This window comes from Crotalus tigris, unplaced genomic scaffold (assembly GCF_016545835.1).
Source record: "Crotalus tigris isolate CLP2741 ecotype Arizona unplaced genomic scaffold, ASM1654583v1 scf7180000019173.45859301935:6455823, whole genome shotgun sequence".
In the NCBI taxonomy this organism is placed as follows: Eukaryota; Metazoa; Chordata; class Lepidosauria; order Squamata; family Viperidae; genus Crotalus; species Crotalus tigris.
In genome coordinates this window covers 4,975,523-4,993,076 of record NW_024097414.1, presented here as the reverse complement: position 1 = coordinate 4,993,076, position 17,554 = coordinate 4,975,523, and the positions used below count along the sequence as shown (strand labels likewise).

Genomic DNA, 17,554 nt, shown 5'->3' with positions numbered 1-17,554 from the left:
AGCTTGGAAGAGCAACCTGTGGTCCTGGAGACCTCCAAAGGAATTGGTTTGTTGGATCCTGCAACAAATGAGTTCCTTTGGAGGTGGAAGCAGAGATCCTAAATGTGACGTTGAAGGCAGCAACAGTGCTGGAGAGCTTGTGCACATCTGCCAAAGTTGATTGGGTGGTTAGGAGAAAGCAAGTCTGGTTGGGCTTTTTTGTTTTACTGGCTAATCTAGGCCATCAAAATAACATGCATTTATTTATCCTACTTATGTCCCACCATTCATTTCTAGCAGATAATTAAGAGGCCTAAAATGCCAATCAAATTAAATCCCCCCACTTGGATCAGGCTTTCCAAATGCCAGCTTACCGGGGAAAATGTTTGTGTTGCTTCTACAAAGCATTTGTAAACCCTCAAGAGAAGAGAGTGCCACTGTTGGGGGGGGGGGGAATTTCCACTGACAATGGACTCAGGAAAGAATGCATCTCCCGTTTTTTCTTCTCCTGGTTTTAAAAACATTGGGGGCAGTTTCAGAAAGGAAATGAGGCTGTGTTTCCCAAATTGATGATTACGAGGCACATCAACAGTTGGGTTTCAATCTGCTTTCTTGGTGATCTGCAGAAAAGGAAGAGAGAGAGGGAGGGAGGGAGGGAGGGAGGGAGGGAAGAAGGAAGGAAGGAAGGAAGGAAGGAAGGAAGGAAGGAAGGAAGAAGGAAGGAAGGAAGGAAGGAAGGAAGGAAGGAAGGAAGGAAGGAAGGAAGGAAGGAAGGAAGGAAGGAAGGAAGGAAGGAAGGAAGGATATTGTAAATGAATTCTTTTGGAGATGATGGCAGAGTTTCTAAAGATGATACTGCCAAATCAATGCCTCCTCAATGCTCTCCCAATCTCTTCTCTCTTCTTTCTTTTCCAAGCTCCCGCAATGCCTCCCCAGAATATCCACCTCAGTGCCGTGTCTGCAAGCCAGCTGGAGATCACCTGGGACCCCCCTCCCGTCGACAGCCAGAACGGAATCATTCAAGGCTACAAGGCAAGTCAGGGTCAAAATGCCCTTCAGAGATTAGCCCAGGTGCATTTTGGGACTCTTTGAGCGAGACCAAAAGGCAGATTGCCCAAGCCCACCTTGTTTCCACAAACGCGGGAATTATTTGATTATTTAACTATGTCGTCTTTATTCTTCCTTGTGGACCTGCTTTCTCAGGGTCCACCAATCTCAGTGAGTTAGAAAGGCAACCAATTGCAAACCTACAACGAGCAGTTAAAGAATCAGCGTAGATACAACAATGTCAGCTGAGAATAGCTTTTTCCAACCCGGAGGATGCTGTTCCCAAACTGCAGAGGCTCTATTGGCTGAGGATGATGGGAGTTGAAGCCTAACACAGTTGGACTCCCTCTTCTCTTAACTTGAAGACTTCCTCGCTCAGGTGGATCCCATAAAAGAAAGTCTCAATGGACTCTAAACCCTAAAAACATTAGTCTTAATGCTTTCATTAAGGGGCTGTCCTCAGGAGAGTTACTACTGCACCTCTTCTGGGTGGGAAATCTGAATTGAGGGCCTGCTGGGATCCAGGTGGCCCTGGACAGTTCTAGCCTTAGATCATAGAGCAGGGATCTCCAAACCCGGCAACTTTTAAGACTTGTGGACTTCAACTGGCTGGAGAATTCTGGGAATTGAAGTCCAGAAGTGTTAAAAGTTGCCAGGTTTGGTGACACTTATCATCAAGAATTCTTCCCAAAATACCATCTAGAAGCCCTTTGTCACCAATTAAGAATATTTTCTGGGCAGAAAATCCTTGGCAGAAACACATCTACGATCATTCATTTCCGGGGACCTTTCAGAATTGCCAAGTGTCAAATATGCAAATGCAATCCAATCTGCATATTGCCAGAGTAATTACTCAAAGCCAAGTCCTCCTCCTCCTCCTCCTCCTCCTCCTCATGAAGGGTGATGTTAGAAGTCTAGGCCAAGTTGGAGAAAAACACACCAGGTAACTGTCACTAGCTAGAACCAACAATTCGCTTCTAAAACTCTGAGATGCTTGTCTCCTGATCAGTCTTGGAGCTTGGCCAAGTACAGCTTCCACCTGTGCCAATCCCAGAAGCTGGCATTACTCTTGGGTAGAAATAGCTACCAGCTATAACAATCCGTGTACCTTCTCTTCTGTTTGGCACAGATTCTTCTGATCGCTGGGTTTGTAAACACAAAGCAGGTTCTTGACTGGACAGGTTCTGGCTGAGCTTTGGGTGGACTTGATAAGCCATTACACATTATAAGTGGCTCTCCACTGCCAAACCAGGGGCTCTGCTAGGGAATTATGGGAAACTGGGTTTGGGGTTTCTAAACCACTGTTGACACCTTAACTTGGCTGAGTAAACCCAACTGTAAGAACTGCCTGCTAGATCTAAAGCGTTTCTCACGTGTGCTGGGGTTCCGACTCCCAGCATTCCCTGCCAGTGAGCCAACAGGTATGCTGGTTGAGAACTGGAGTATGAAATGATGTCGTGGTAACTTGAAAGGTAGACTATTGGGCTTACCTCTTTTTTTCCCCCTAACTAGGTTTATTATTGGGAGAAAGACGGTCAGAATGACACTGAAAAAGTGAAGGTTCTCTTCTTCCCCGATACGAGCATCCGGCTCAAAAACCTGACCAGTTTCTCCAAGTACCTGGTCTGTATTTCCGCTTTTAATGCAGCGGGGGATGGACCCAAGACAAGCCCTGCGGAAGGCAGGACCCTCCAGGCAGGTGAGCACCAGAAGGATCCTTCCACGGAGTAGATGCCTTGCTTTGCACTTTTAACTCGGCGGTTGGGTTCCTGCACCATCCTACAGCACGGTGCGTTTGAGCCACGGCTCGTTAAAGAAACCAGCTTTATCTGGGTTCACCTTGCAGTGATAAACCACAGTTTACAAATCAAGATGGCTATTTGAGGAGCTTCCCAATCCCAACTGATCAAAACTCCAGATAAGAACTTTTTTTGTTGCAGGACTTGGTACCAACCTTGAAGCAATGCCCTGATAGAACGAATCCAGGTTGTGTGGTGCAGGGCAACATTTGTGATCCTGTGACTCCAAGCATGCCTTCTGCTTGATCTCTTCCAGCTCCAGGTGCCCCTGGTTTCTTGATCTTCTCCGAAATCACGTGTTCTGCACTTAATGTGTCTTGGGGAGAGCCAACAGCCGCCAATGGGATCCTGCAGGGTTATCGGGTGATCTATGAACCTTTGGCTCCAGTTCAAGGTAGGGAACCCCAAGAAGGATCTATTAGTCTTGGGAGGTGGGCGATCTATCACGGAGATTTGGTTGACTTTTGTACACACCCATTCATCTTCTCTTTCTCCTTTGACAAAGACTAATTTCGGCCACCTATCTGAGGCAGCTGACATGAGAATCCAGTTTCTTCCCCCTGTGTGTTTCCACAAACTTGTTTCCTAGAAAATACACAAAACCATGCTAAAAATTCATTCCAACTCCTCTCTAATAGGGGCTCGCTGGTCCTGTTGGTCAAAAGAGATCCAGAGAAAGCATCTGCATGTAGAAATATTCAATTGTACTAAGGACCTTCAGGAATTTGCGGGGGGGGGAGGTTCTGCCCCTTTTTTTTAAAAAAAGGTTATTTTATATTTTCCTGCAACAGTCTGCTTCTGATACAGAAACCATCCCTCATTTCCCGAGCTTCAAATTGCTTTCAAAGAAGGGGGTCTCTGCAGACTTTGTGCCTGGTTTCCCCTCATATTATGAACTCGCTCCTTACAGCTTGTTTAAAAATCAATTTCCCTAATATCAAGATATAACAAAGTAACCCCAGAGCCGTTCTTCGCCCCTCTTTTAAATAACAATATTGTTGAGGTTTTGTTCTCCGGATTGGATGATCCCGCTAGAGACAGTGAACGGCATCTAATGTGTTTGACCCAGCCTTCTTCCTTCCGATTCTGGGATTTCAAATTGCAGCTGGAAGGAGAAATTGAACCAAAGTGCTTTGGAAAGTCCTGAAATTGATTGAACCCATCCAGGCAAAATTAAGTTTTGTGGAGATGCCACCTATTGTTGGCTTTCAATTAACTGCCGAGGCATTCAGTGCTCCTGGGTTTTTCCACAAATACCAACTGCCACATTGTAGTCACAGTAGGAGGAAGGATGTTTAAAGGAAGGAAAAAGATTGATTTTCTAATAAGTCTCAAGAAGGCCACTACTTAACTTTCAAACTCCCTCCCCCTAAAAAAACAAACTTTGGATTTAAATTTTAGGTGAGAAGGGGAAGTGTCCCTGCATCGTCTTTCTTCTGTTAGAAACACATCCTAACCCAAACGAAATGCAGGTGATCCTTAGCCCTCATTTCATCCGTGTGAGCCTTTTATTCATCTATCTATTTATTTATTAAATGTAGATGCCGCCCATATCGCTAGCCAGGGTGTCTCTGGGCTGCTTACAGTGGCGTAAACGCGTAATCATCCCAGCTGCCGTTTGTATTTATTTGTTTATGTTGGGGATGTTTTTACAACTTTGATGTTTTGAATTGTTTTCACTGTTTTATAATGTCAGAACTGTAAGCTGCCCAGAGTCACCTGGTTGAGTTGGGCAGGCATGGGAAATGAATGAATGAATATAAAAGCATTAAAAATATTAAAATTATCAGCCATTAAATAAAGGTTAAACACCAAGTACAATACTATTAGACCCTTTTCTACCTAAAGGCATTTAATCAAATAGCATCTCTTACTTTAAACCAGGGGTGTCCAACTTTGGCAACTTTAAGACTTGTGGACATCAACTCCCAGAATTCCCCAGCTAGTATCACTGGCTAGGGAATTCTGGGAGTTGTAGGCCATAAGTCTTAAAGTTGCAAAGGTTGCTGGCTGGGGAATTCTGGGAGTTGAAGTCCACAGGTCTTAAAGGTGCCAAGGTTGGGCACCTCTGCTCTAAACTGATTTAAAAGAAACTTTTTACATGACAAAGCATAACCTGCTCCCTTATATCCCATCTCCTGCTTCTTTCTCCTCTGCTGTTGTCTCTTTCCCTTCTTTTAGAAGGAACTAATCCACAAGCAGTAGACACGGGAAATGCTAAAAGATTTATATTTACTTCGCTTTCCTCCAAGACCTTGAGCCGTTGGTCAATAGAGACTGTGGTCTGGCAATTTTTCTCCCCAGGAATCATTCGACAGAATGATGAGGGTTAAAGGACCCCCCGCAGAGTCAGTTTGGGTTTTCAGAGAGAAGCTACAGGCCGCAATTACTTCTGTTCACCTCTCCTGGCTAATCAGCAAGGGTAATCTGCAGCCTCTTCAAAATCTCCCAACTGCGCTGTAAGGTCCCCCCTGCCCCCTGCCTCTCGCCAGCCTCCACTTATCAAGCCCAGAGTCTAATTACACTTATCTCTGCCGAAAATTGTCCATTATTGCCACTTAAATTCCCACTAATTGTAAGAAAAGCTTCTTTAGCAAATGGCTCGATCATCATTCTGCCCGTAATCTCGTTGGCATCGTTTCTGCTGTCTCACTGCTTGTTTGCTTTCTTCCCCCTGACCCTTTTACACCTCCCTCCCCAATCTCTCCTTTTCTTTTGAACACTGTTTTGATCCTTTTTTTTTTAAAGGGGTGAGCAAAGTGGTGACCGTGGACATCCAGGGTAATTGGCAGCGCTGGCTAAAAGTCAGAGATCTCACCAAAGGAATGACCTACTTGTTCCGAGTACAAGCCAGGACCATTATCTATGGACCTGAACTGCAAGCCAACATCACAGCTGGGCCAGCGGAAGGTAAGTGAGATCTGAGGAGCGGGCCAAACGCGAAACAACGATTGTGGGCAAAGAGGGGAGCTGATTCAGCACCCAGATGCAACACGTACTTCCAAGTTGTAAGGCAAGATTTTCTGATCTCCCTAATGGAAAGGTAATGATGGATTGTGCAAATTGAGGGAAGACAATGATTTTAAAAAGTTCTCAGAAGTATGCGGAGAAGAGCAACAAAGATGAACAGGGACCTGGGGGCTCAATTGTTTGATGAACGGTTGAGGGAGCTAGATACATCTAGTCTTCCAAAGAGAAGGACCAAGGGTGATATGATAGCAGTCTTCCAATACTTGAGGGGCTGTCCCAGAGAAGAAGGGATTGACTTATTCTCCTAAGCCCCTGAGAGCAGGACAAGAAAGAACAGATGGAAGCTGATCAAGGAGAGATCCAAGTTAGGAAGAAGGAGAAATTTCCTGAGCGTGAGAAAGGAGGATTCAGTGGAACCACTTGCCTCTCAGAATTGTGGGTGCTTCAACGCTGGAGACCTTCAAGAAAAGATTGGAGAACCATTTGTTCAGGATGCTGTAAGATCTCTTGCCCTGAGCAGAAAGTTCAACTAGAAGATCTTTGAGTTCCCCGCTAACCCTATGATTCTACATCCTGTGTTTTATTAATTATTTATTTATTCATTTGTTCCCCTGCCTCAACCAATTCTTCCTCCCCCCCCTCCCCCCGCTCTTGCAGGATCTCCTGGTTCTCCACAGCATGTGCTGGTCTCAAAATCTGCCTCTGGGCTCACGTTGTACTGGACGGAGGGAGTTGCAGGAGTGAAGCCGATCACTGGCTACGTCATAGAAAGTCGGCCTTCAGGTAGGTCATTTTGAATTCTCTGTGCAACAGAAGATCAAAATCAACTGACTGAGCAAACTTAGTTAGAACCAAAGAAGGAAAGAGAGAAATGAAGGGGGATATTACCATAGGAAGATATCCCAAACCAGCTGTGGAACCCCTACCCATAATTCTTCACTTGCTTGCTCAGAGCTCACAAAGGATGGATGGTTCCTGCTACAGATTGATATAGGATGCACCCCCCTTTATGATGAGTTTTCTTCTAGATCTTCTCCAGGGCCACTGTTGAGGATCCCATTCTCCTGACTGGTCCTGGTTACTCTTGGTTGGGATGTTGATGGTCCTCAGCCCAAATGTTGACGGTCTTGAATCCCAGCCTCCATGAGTCTTCTAGACTTCCAGAAGTGTTTTCTCTTCTACTGTCCCCTGAACTCTTCCCATTTTTTTCAAAGCTCTATTTCCCAAAAGGCCTCGCTAAGCATTAGGTCTACCTTGCTTCTCTGACACCAAGACAAGTCATCCCCCCACCATCATTAACACATCCCCTTCGCTGCTTCTTATTGACGCTTCTCGTCTGCCTTCATCGTTCCTCTCCCCACTCCTCCATCATCCCCACAAATGAAGAGGGCTACAAATTCCCCCTTCTTGCTGAGGCCAGCCGTTTTTCCATCCCAGTGCTTATCTCAACTACTCCATTATTTTCTCTTAATTTCCAGAGTGTAGCTTTGATAACAGTTTTCACAACTAAGTTAATGAAACATGCTTAGCATTCAAGATCACTATTTCCAGGCTGCCCTCCCCCCTTTCCCTTCCTCTCCCGTCCACCAGTCACTGGAGCTTGTAACCCACTTTTTCATCCATTTAAATTAATTAATGTTCTGAATAAAACAAGACTATCTAAGGGTGGCCTATCCATCATAACAAAATGAAGGGAAACTAAGCTTCAGGATTCCCCCCCCCCCCATAGAAGCATTTCTCTCTTCTCCTGGTCCGATTCATTTCAGTGAAACTTGTCCAGGAAAATGTCTCAAAACAGATATTAATTAGAAAACTTAGAAACTTACATTGTGGGATCCTCCTGCATTTTCTCCCTGGGATCCAAGACTCTGAATATTCAGGTTATCCTTGAGTCACAATAGTTCGTTTAGTGACCGTTTCAAGTTATAAGGCACTGAAAAAAGGACCGTTTTTCACACTTACATCCCTACAGCTGACTCATATTTATGATGGTCGCAGTGTCCTGGGGTCACGTGGTCCCCTTTTGTGGTCTTCCAACAAGCAAAGTCATGAGGAAGTTAGGTTCACTTAACAACTGTGCTACTAACTTGTCAACTGCAGTGATTCACTTAACAACTATGGCTAGAAAGGTTGTAAAATGGGGCAAAAGTCACTTAACATCTGTCTTGCTTAGCAACAGAAATTTTGGGCTCAATTGGGGTCGTACGTCGAGGAATACCTGTATATATGAAGGAAGAACCTTCAGATTCTGGTTCCAGGTAGAAAAGAGATAACTTTCCTACCTTTGATAAAGAGTTACATTGTCAAGACAGAATTTTCTATCTCTATTGTTCCAGTACTGGCTCTGTTATCCGTCCTTTAATCGTCTTTAGCATCTTAGCTACACCAGAACAGAATTTATTGTGTCACTGAGAAAAAGTTGAGAAGATCGCTCCAAAGATGCTTTTAACTATACTAATGCAACTTTGGCCCACTTCATTGAATCTGTAAATAGAGGGGAAGGGTCTTAAGTATTTTGTTGTTCAGTTTCTCTGAGATTATTTAAATCCTATTCATTTATTTGCAAGAAATGGACAGGACAGTTGTGCACTGAGTCCCCTATTCTTTAATGTTGGAATATTGTGTTCATGTATTTTGTACAACAACTACATCCAACCAGTAGATGGCATGTTTATACGTTTGTAGTTGCATCTATGGTATACTCTATGTCTTTTCTCTGAATAAAGTTTCCTGCTTCCTTGTTGCAGTTAAGCAGAAAAGCACATGTGGATTGTGCACTGTCTGTTCTGTAGGGCTATATACAGAATTTCTATGGGCCCAATCATAGCCAGCTACAGCAAATAAGTGCAAGATACAGCAACAGCAACAGCAACAAGACTGCAACAAATAATAATAATGTATAGAACATGAAATTTGATCCAGGGAAAACCAAAGTTACTAATCCAGCTGCTTCAGCTTCACTTAAAACCTTCCAGATCTTTCTGAGTTGAACCTCCTTGTGCTTTGGATGCTTCTCTGTCTGGTTACAAAGCTCAGCAGAAGAGGAGGTTGAATGAGTCATTATTTTTACCCAAGGTTGGCCAAGAGACACTGCATCGCATCCTTAGCAGGGATGCGCAGCTGGGCAATTGACCCCAAGCCACTGACTTCACTTACCAAGCTACAAAAAAGACGGGGGAATTTCAGTGTTCTCAGTTGTCCCAACCTCGACATATTAACTGGCAAATGAAAAATGCTGGTACTTTATCAATATTTAAACATCTTGCGGTTACTTTAGGGCAGTGTTTCTCAAATATGCCAACTTTAGATGTGTGGACTTCAACTCCCAGAATTCCCCAGCCAGCATTCTCAATTGCCATCTATCATAGCTCTAAACTTTTAATGCCACAGCTTCTCTCTTTCTTTTCCTCTTTTTCTTTATTTGTCACTAGAATTGTCGTTCTGAGCTAGGAAACTCCAAAGCACACTTCTCCACTCTCCCTCTCCCAATAATCTCTGCATTTCTCAGTTTCAAAGGAATCTCTTTTTAATACCCTCAAGGTATAATTATTTGATTTTTTTTCTTCTAAGAGTATTAGAGCCATACTTCCTGGGGAGCGATAGATCTTAAAAGGCATGAAATAGCCAGATCTGTAGATTTTTTAAAAAACAGAACTTAAACCTCCAGAGCCTATCAACAATTGCCAGAAATTTGCATGAGCAACCGGAACTGGCAACTGAGGGACCTCAGGCCAAATTCAATCTCTTGAGGAACAAGTGTCTCCACCCAGGATGTTAAATTTGTTCGGGAAAATAGGACACCTGTTTATCATAAATTTCCAATAGTTCCGTTGCCAAATTAGAGCTAAGTAGAATTTATCTAGAGTCTGCCGCTTGGATAGCAGGCTTGGTAGGCCACCATCCATTTGGGACTTTCCATTCTGTCTTCAGTGATGGGTGGAAGCTCATCAGAGGGACAGCCAACTTGGAAATAAGGAAGAATTCCCTGATGGTGAGAACAATTAATCAATGGGACCACTTGTCTCCCATTGTTGTGGGTGCTCCATCCATCAATGGAAGTTTTCAAGAAAAGATTGGGCAACCACATGCCTGGGATGGAATAAGGACTCCTGTCTTGGGCAGGAGACTGGAGTAAAAGACCTTCAAGATCAAGATCCTTTCCAGGCCTATGATTCTGTGATTCTCAGACAATCTTCAGAAGGTTTTAAAGATTTCCTTAGGGCTGGTGATTCTTCAGGGCCCTATCGAAGGAGATTTTTTCTCACCCTGCCCAAGACAACAGATCCATATGGATTCAGATAGAGGAGATAAAATATGTCCCTGTTTCCCACCTCTCCATCCCCACCTAGCAGGAAGAATCTAGATTTCTTCACTAATGCTGAGTTTGTGATACGGGTTCCCCTCCTCATATTCATTCTTCATTTAGGGCTCAACTTGGCTTCTCAGCCCTCAAGGAAAAGACCTTCTGCGCTTTTCCATAGCATTTTTATCACTTCCACTTATTCCATTTCAAACGTGTGCCTAAACCAGCACAAGTCGGTCAGTTCAAAGCAAGGTCTTCCGTTGCCTGGCCTGTCTCTCCCAGTGGGCAATTTTTCCTTCGTCTCTTCCCCTGAATGACAGACAGGTGTCACGTCAACAGCTTGTCAGCCTTCATTTGGCATCTTTGCCCTCCCAATAGTCAAGGCTGTGGTTTCACCTCTTCCTCCTTGAAAATAAATTCACGTTTTCATGTGGTTCTCCTGGGCTCCTTTCAGGAGGCGCTTCTGTGAAGGCCCAGCTGCCGGCGTTGTCTGGCATGGGATGAATGCCCCGTTTTGCCACACTCACTGGGAAATGCCAGTGGTGGCAAGGCAGACATAAAAGTGGCAGGTTTCCATCAGCCCTACGTCTAATGTGGAAGGAATTAATCAGTGACATCTACCCTGTCAGGTTCTGAAGCCGCAGTGGTTTGACTGACAGTGTGATTCAGCCCACGGCAGTGGTTAATTGTCCATGAAATCGCACTCTTGCATTGGTGCAGCGTCTGTTCTAACACCTGCGGCTCACAGAACCACTGATCACACACACACACTCCCCTGGAAGAATAAAACCTGAAGGTACAGGAGGCTTTGTGAGCTGTAAAAGAAAATATAGATTGTCCCCTAGGTCTTCTTCAGAATCCAGTGGTAACCATATAACAGAATAACAGAGTTGGAAGGGACCTTGGAGGTCTTCTAGTCCAACCCCCTGCTCAGGCAGGAAACCCTATACCATTTCAGACAACTGGCTGTCCAGTCTCTTCTTAAAAACCTCCAGTGTTGGAGCATTCACTGCTTCTGGAGGCAGGTTGTTCCACTGATTAATCGTTCTGTCAGGAAGTTTCTCCTTAGTTCCAGGTTGCTTCTCTCCTTGATGAGTTTCCATCCATTGTTCTTGTCTTGTGTTTGTAGTGCTTTGGAGAACAGCTTGACTCCTTCTTCTTTGTGGCAACCCTTGAGATATTGGAAGACTGCTATCATGTCACCCCTAGTCCTTCTTTTCATTAAACTAGATATTCCAGCAACCGTTCTTTATATGTATAAAGAAGCAATGCATCCTTTCCTACTTCTACCGTTAGAGTCAAAGCAATAGGCTAAAAAGCAACCCAACCTGTGTAATGATAGCATTTTTTTTTTTAAAAAAAGTAGTTATTCCCTTTAATCTCCTCTTTCCAAATAAAGTAGCCAATCCAAACCTATAGGAAAAGCAGACAAGGGGACAGATGTTTCTAAACAGAAAAGCAATTGAGAGCAATTCTCTTGCAACCCCATAACCAGCCATGCTGCATCTAACAGTACGTTAAGCAAGAATTGATGGGGAGTAACTGCACATATTTGGGGGGCGTATGATTTACCAGGACAAGCTTTCTTTTCTCTCAGGTTTAAAAAAAAAAAGCCCACATTCCTTCAGTTACTAGTCTTCCGCATGCAAGCCTCCCGGTCAGGATACAGGAAATCGCCAACCAACCCGGAGAATGTAGACTAGACTTCCCTCATGCTCCTTGGTGTAGATCTAGAAAAGCAAAGTCTCCTTTTCCAGAATCGTCTTCTAACATTTTGGGATGAATGGCTTGGAGACGGAAAACGCATTGCAACAGCTTGCCTTGATGGAAAGCTGCCACAAGTTACAAAAAGAATTGTAATGCGGAATTGAGAATTCAACCCTTTGATGGGAAAATGGATGTTGGGTGGAAGAGGAAGGAAGGAAGGAAGGAAGGAAGGAAGGAAGGAAGGAAGGAAGGAAGGAAGGAAGGAAGGAAGGAAGGAAGGAAGGAAGGAGGAGGAGGAAGGAAGGAAGGATGGATGCAACTGATCCATGGCTGCATGTGTGCTTCATGTCAGGTCTGGCACCAGATTCTGGGATGAGACCACTTAATAGGATGGACCTAAAGTAGCAGGATGTTTTTGCTCCATGGGTGGTCAGGAGAAAGATAAGATGGACCCTGCCTGAATCTCATTTGGAAAACTCAGGATGGGCCTCTTACCTAGGAAGATAGGACTTGTATGACAAAAGGGGATGCCTTAGCAAGAAAGCAAGACAGACCCAAAAGTGCTTTTTCCTTGAAAACGTTTGGCTTCTCCTCCTTCAGTTCTTCAGCTCCTTGGATAAGAAGCAAAACATTTTCGAGGAAAAAAACAAAAGAAAGTCTAGTTGCCTTGTGGAAAAAGCACCTGTGGGATAACCATGAACCTTGGATGATTGCGAATCTCCGTATCCAAACCAAGAGGGTGTCTCTCAACCTTGGCAACTTTAAGATGTGTGGCCTTCAACTCCTACAATTCTCCAGCCAACTCTAAGAGTTCCTGTTAAATTTGTTGTTGTTGTTAATTGTGAAGTCGTGTCCGACCCATCGCAACCCCATGGACAACGTTCTTCCAGGTCTTCCTGTCCTCTACCATCTTCTGGAGTCGATTTAAGTTCACACCTACTGCTTCAGTGACTCCATCCAGCCATCTCATTCTCTGTCGTCCCCTTCTTACTGGCCCTTCTCCAGTGAGTCCTTCCTTCTCATTAGGTGGCCAAAGTATTTGAGTTTCAACTTCAGGATCTGGCCTTCTAAAGAGCAGTCAGGGTCAAAAGGCAGACCGGCTGCTAGCAGAATTGATAGATTTTCCCCAGACAATTGAAATTCTCTTTTTTTTTCCCCCTCACCTCCGACAAGTGGTTAAACCATGGATTTAACCACAGCAATGATTTCTGGAGCCTTTTCTAATGGTTTCCATGGAACATTATCTTTATCAAGGTTTAGAAAGATGCCACCCACCCCCCACCCCTAATTTGGAATTCTCCTCCATATTTCCTCTGACAGCCCTATCTATTAGCAGGATCTTGTGCCGAATAAAACAAGCAATCCTTTTATTTCTTTGCAAGTGCTCTGAACTATCAGCTCTGTCGCTACCTCTCTGTCCTCTGCCTCTCGAAGTAAATAAAACTCTTGGCTTCCTTTATTACCTTGTAAAATTATGTATTAAAAGCTCCATCTTTTATTTGATCCTCTGCAGTCTGCACAGAGATCTATCCCAACGTGAAGGGGTGGCATTTGGCTGAATTTATGATCCGTGCCAGCAAATGATTCTCCACAGTGGATTTTTAGAGGAGGAATTACCTGCTCCCTCATGATGTTGGACTGCTAAAATGTGGCTGGGTTTTCAGTCCCAGCCCACCGCCTCATCACTGGGGGCTTGCCAAATACCACCATCAAACAATGGGCAATGGAGAAAGTATTAATCACAGTCACCGGTGCTCAGAATCTAATACCTTTTTGGGCTGAAATTTATGGGCAGCCAAGTTTAGAGACACGCAAATCAGAGGAATGGGTTTTTCTGCTGCTGGAAGCTCTCTGCATCAAGAACATGTAAAGGACAATGAGAGAAAAGGGTTCCAGATGATTTGTTTCAAGTCAAATGAAAGGTTATTTCAGGGATTTTAAAAAAACACTTCATAGACCTGAAGTCTCTTGATTATGTATTTGTGGGGTTCCTATTACTCTCCGAGCGTGGTGGTTTGCTTGCAGGCCTTTCGTCACCTGACTAGGTAACATCATCAAGGAAGTAGGGCTTGCTTTTATTTTTATATACTAAGAGCTTGCCCTGTCAGCGTTGGTGTAAGTATTCTTGGTAGCTTCTTGATTAGGTTGTGGTTTACTGTTAGCTTGTTTGTCTGCATTGGTAGTTCCTTAACTGGGGTATTGTTTACTTCTTGGCTATTGGACTAGTACAGGAGTCTCCAGACTTGACAACTGTAAGCCTTGTGGACTTTGATTCCCACAGTTCCTCAGCCAGCTGTAGGAGTTGAAGTCCATAGGTCTTAAAATTGCCAAGTCTGGCCTAGTGTTAAGTTTGGTGTCAATCTCTGCTCATAATAAGGTTGGGGTAAGCCCTGTGAAACGATCAGCAGTGACCACCAGACCTCCTCATTCCTTACTGCTTCTGCAGATGAAGGTGTGTGGGACCTGTTTGTGAAGAACATCCCGCGGAGTGCCACATCCTACACAGTCAGCATGGACCAGCTGAAAGAAGGAGTAAGCTATCAGTTCCGGGTGGTGGCGGTGAATGAGTTTGGATACGGAGAACCCAGTGCAGCTTCTGTAGCCATCTCAGGTTGGTAAACTCAGTTTAGCGTTCCCTGGGGAATGTGGAGAAGTCTTTATTGGGGCAAGATTGATATTGGGATACTTGAGCAAGACTGACATTGGGACACTCCACTTGCCTCCAGAGGTTGTGGATGCTCCAACACTGGAGGTTTCTAAGAAGAGATTGGACAACCATTTGTCTGGAATGGTCTGAGCAGGGGGGTGGACTAGAAGACCTCCAAGGTCCTTTCCAACTTTGTATTCTCTTATTCTGAGTAGAAGGGCAGACAGATCACAGTGGGCTTTCTAGGAGATCCTCCCGTGCTTGTCCTTCAAAATAAATCCATGTTCTCAAAGGAAAGAAAGAGATGCCTAAAAGAGGAGAGTTTGGGTAAACATAACTGTTTCAGAGCTGATCCCTCAACTTGTTGGTCCTTCTTCCCTCCAGCTCACACAGGATCTCCTTTCTACGAAGAATGGTGGTTCTTGCTTGTAGTGGCCCTCTGCAGCCTCATTCTCATCCTGATGGTCGTCTTTGCGTTGATCTTGCACAACCAGACTAAGAAATATCGAGACAACAGTGCAGGTGGGCTATCTTCTCCATTCCCCATGCCTTGGACCCTCAGCCTGTGACAAAGTAGAAAATAATATTTCCTAATTAAATCCTCAGGCCTCCTGGGCTTGTCCCATGGCTGATCCCTGCCTCCCACCTTACACAATACACTTGTTGTGCATTTTATCAGATGAAATTCCATAACATTCAAATAGCATCCTTGCCTTGTGTGCCTGATCTCAAGTGACTTGAGTTATCATCACTGAAGGTTGAAGTGCCTGTTGAAAATTTGGATTCCCTGGGTTGCGTTCTTCGTTCCTGGGTGCCCTTAATAATACATGTAGGTCTTTGTTTCCACCTATCAGCCAACCCAGACTCCTGGTCTCTTTCAGAGGGAGCTTAAATATTTATAGCTCAGCCCCCGAACTCTGTTTTCAGAGCTTTGCAAATCAATGTTGTGCCCTTTCCGCCTGAGACACGAAGTCCTTTCAAAAGCTGCCAATAGCACATGCCACTCCAGTAGCCTGGGTGTCTCTGTGTGACAGGCACGTTAACTCTTTGAGACTGAAAAATGGGGTTCGCCCACACACTCCAGACCTTAGAACAAGCAAGCAGCAAGCAAAATGGTGCTGTTGACCACGGTGATGTTTGGCACACAGGCAGTAGGAGATTTTGTCCCCGGAGTTTGTATATGCAAGTGATAATAAATAAATAAACCACACAGGTAAACTTACGTCAGAACTCCACAATTTGCCCAATTTATATTCTCTTATTCCCTTCCCTGCAAAACCGCTTCCCCCAGGAATAAATTCACTTCTTACAAGTGTTAGTAAATCGGGTTTTATTCCTCTGGGATTTGAAACGTTTGAATGGCATGGCATCTTATCGAGCTAAATGCTATTTTAAATTCCTATGCACCATGCACAGGGAGCTCTCTCTCTGGATGACAAATGCGAAAGGGCAGTTCTGACCTTCACCTTTTGCAGAGTCTTGGTGTGGTGTAGCAGGAGAAGTTGTGCAGGAACAACTTTCCTGAAGCAGGAGAAATTGATGGCAGACCAAGGACAAGAGTGTTCCTTAACAATATCAAAGCTTAAAACCAACAAGGCCTTTGGGTTTATATTCCAGAACAGAGACCAGGTCTTATAAGTTCCAGAGCACCTGTGCAGGATCCTGAAAGCCATTGTGGCATGGAGATCCATCTGGGAAAACCCCATGGTTGTGATAAGGAGGCTATCTAGAATGCTTACTGTCCCACCAGATGGTCTTTCAAGTTTCTCATTTTCACCCGAATAGGAAAATGGGTCATACCACCCCACAAAGATGAGGTGATTTTTCAAATAATTTTCGCCATTACAAATCAAAAACTTCCCTGCAAGTTAAGAGGGGCATTCGGGAGAAACGTCTACTCTAGTTTTTAATTTACAGAACGGTATTTTTTTTAAAAAAAACAACAACAGCAGCAACAAAAGAATGTTCCAAAATATAATTGTGCTCATCCACTCTGAAAAGAGGTCACGACTTGTTTTATCATCTCTAAATGTTGTCCTAAGCCTTTCTCGCTCCAGTTTGCTTCATCTTCACCATATTGGATTCCCAATGAATTCGGCGGAAGTAATTCTTTCAGTGAACAGGAGCAGATTCGGGCTGCAAAGCCGTAATCCTAAAGTTACTTCCTTGGGAACAAATCTCCCTGAAGTCAATGTAGCTTTTCTTTTAAGCTACCTTGAATGGGCCATCCATGATTTGCCAATAGATTGTCTGTTCTCGGGACAGCCAAAAGGAAAGGACCTGCTGAGTCTGAAAACATCAGTGCTTTCATCTTTGCTTTGGATTCATTGGTTAGAAGAAGGAAATCAATATGTTCGTTGGAAAGGGCTGGCTTCTCTCTCCCATCCCTCTGCAAAGGCCCAAACAAATGAAAAACACATGCTGCATAAAAGAGCAAAAAACATAAAGTTCCCTCAATAAAAGTTAAAACTTGCCTATCCTTTGTAAACATGCACGCAATGGTCCAATAAGCACAGTATAACAGATTTGCAGGATGAGTGGTCCTACTATCTTTTACTGCTTATATTTTATTTAAAAATGGCTATTGTAGGAGAAGAGCAGGTAGAGCTGGGGGTGGAGTTAAACAGGTCATAATCTTAGCATCCTTATGTTGCCACAAAGACTCCAAGTCCAGCCCCTCCTGGATTCCGTTGACTCTTATCTCATGCCAATTTTGTGCTGACCATTAGGTAACTAGATTCTTGCATAGAGGCATGAGTTGAGCAGGAATGAAATGTGTGGTCCTGATCCTTTGTGCCTGACAGTTACCTCAAAAATGGCGGGTTGTTTTTCTTCTTCTTCTTCTTCTTCTTCTTCTCTGTTTTCACCCAGAGCCAGAGAAAGGTCTACGCCTTCGCTCATTCTGTCGCCATTTGTCTCCAGGAAAAAATGCGGCCAGCGTGGAAGAAAGTGTCACTCTGGATAACGGGGGGTTTACATCTCTGGAGCTCAACAGCCGGCATCTCAGTGTTAAAAATGCTTTCTTGAAGAAGAACGGGACCAGGTGAGGTGGCACCAGAGCACCTAGAATTCAGGCAGACATCCAGTAGGATAGGCTTATGT

At 44.2% G+C, this 17,554-nt stretch overlaps 1 protein-coding gene across 2 annotated transcripts in view; it reads left to right on the top strand.

The window, feature by feature from the left end:
- Positions 1-17,554, top strand: part of SDK1 (sidekick cell adhesion molecule 1) — a 301,817-nt gene that overhangs the window by 275,183 nt on the left and 9,080 nt on the right. The window contains exons 36-43 of one of the 2 annotated variants that reach the window (XM_039360268.1): positions 896-1,011; positions 2,539-2,725; positions 3,082-3,219; positions 5,574-5,735; positions 6,453-6,578; positions 14,252-14,416; positions 14,837-14,974; positions 17,375-17,495. In XM_039360268.1, the coding sequence (XP_039216202.1) occupies positions 896-1,011; positions 2,539-2,725; positions 3,082-3,219; positions 5,574-5,735; positions 6,453-6,578; positions 14,252-14,416; positions 14,837-14,974; positions 17,375-17,495 (1,153 nt within the window). Of the gene's footprint in view, positions 1-895; positions 1,012-2,538; positions 2,726-3,081; positions 3,220-5,573; positions 5,736-6,452; positions 6,579-14,251; positions 14,417-14,836; positions 14,975-17,323; positions 17,496-17,554 lie in introns of both variants that reach the window. The other variant, XM_039360267.1, reaches the window with a different exon arrangement.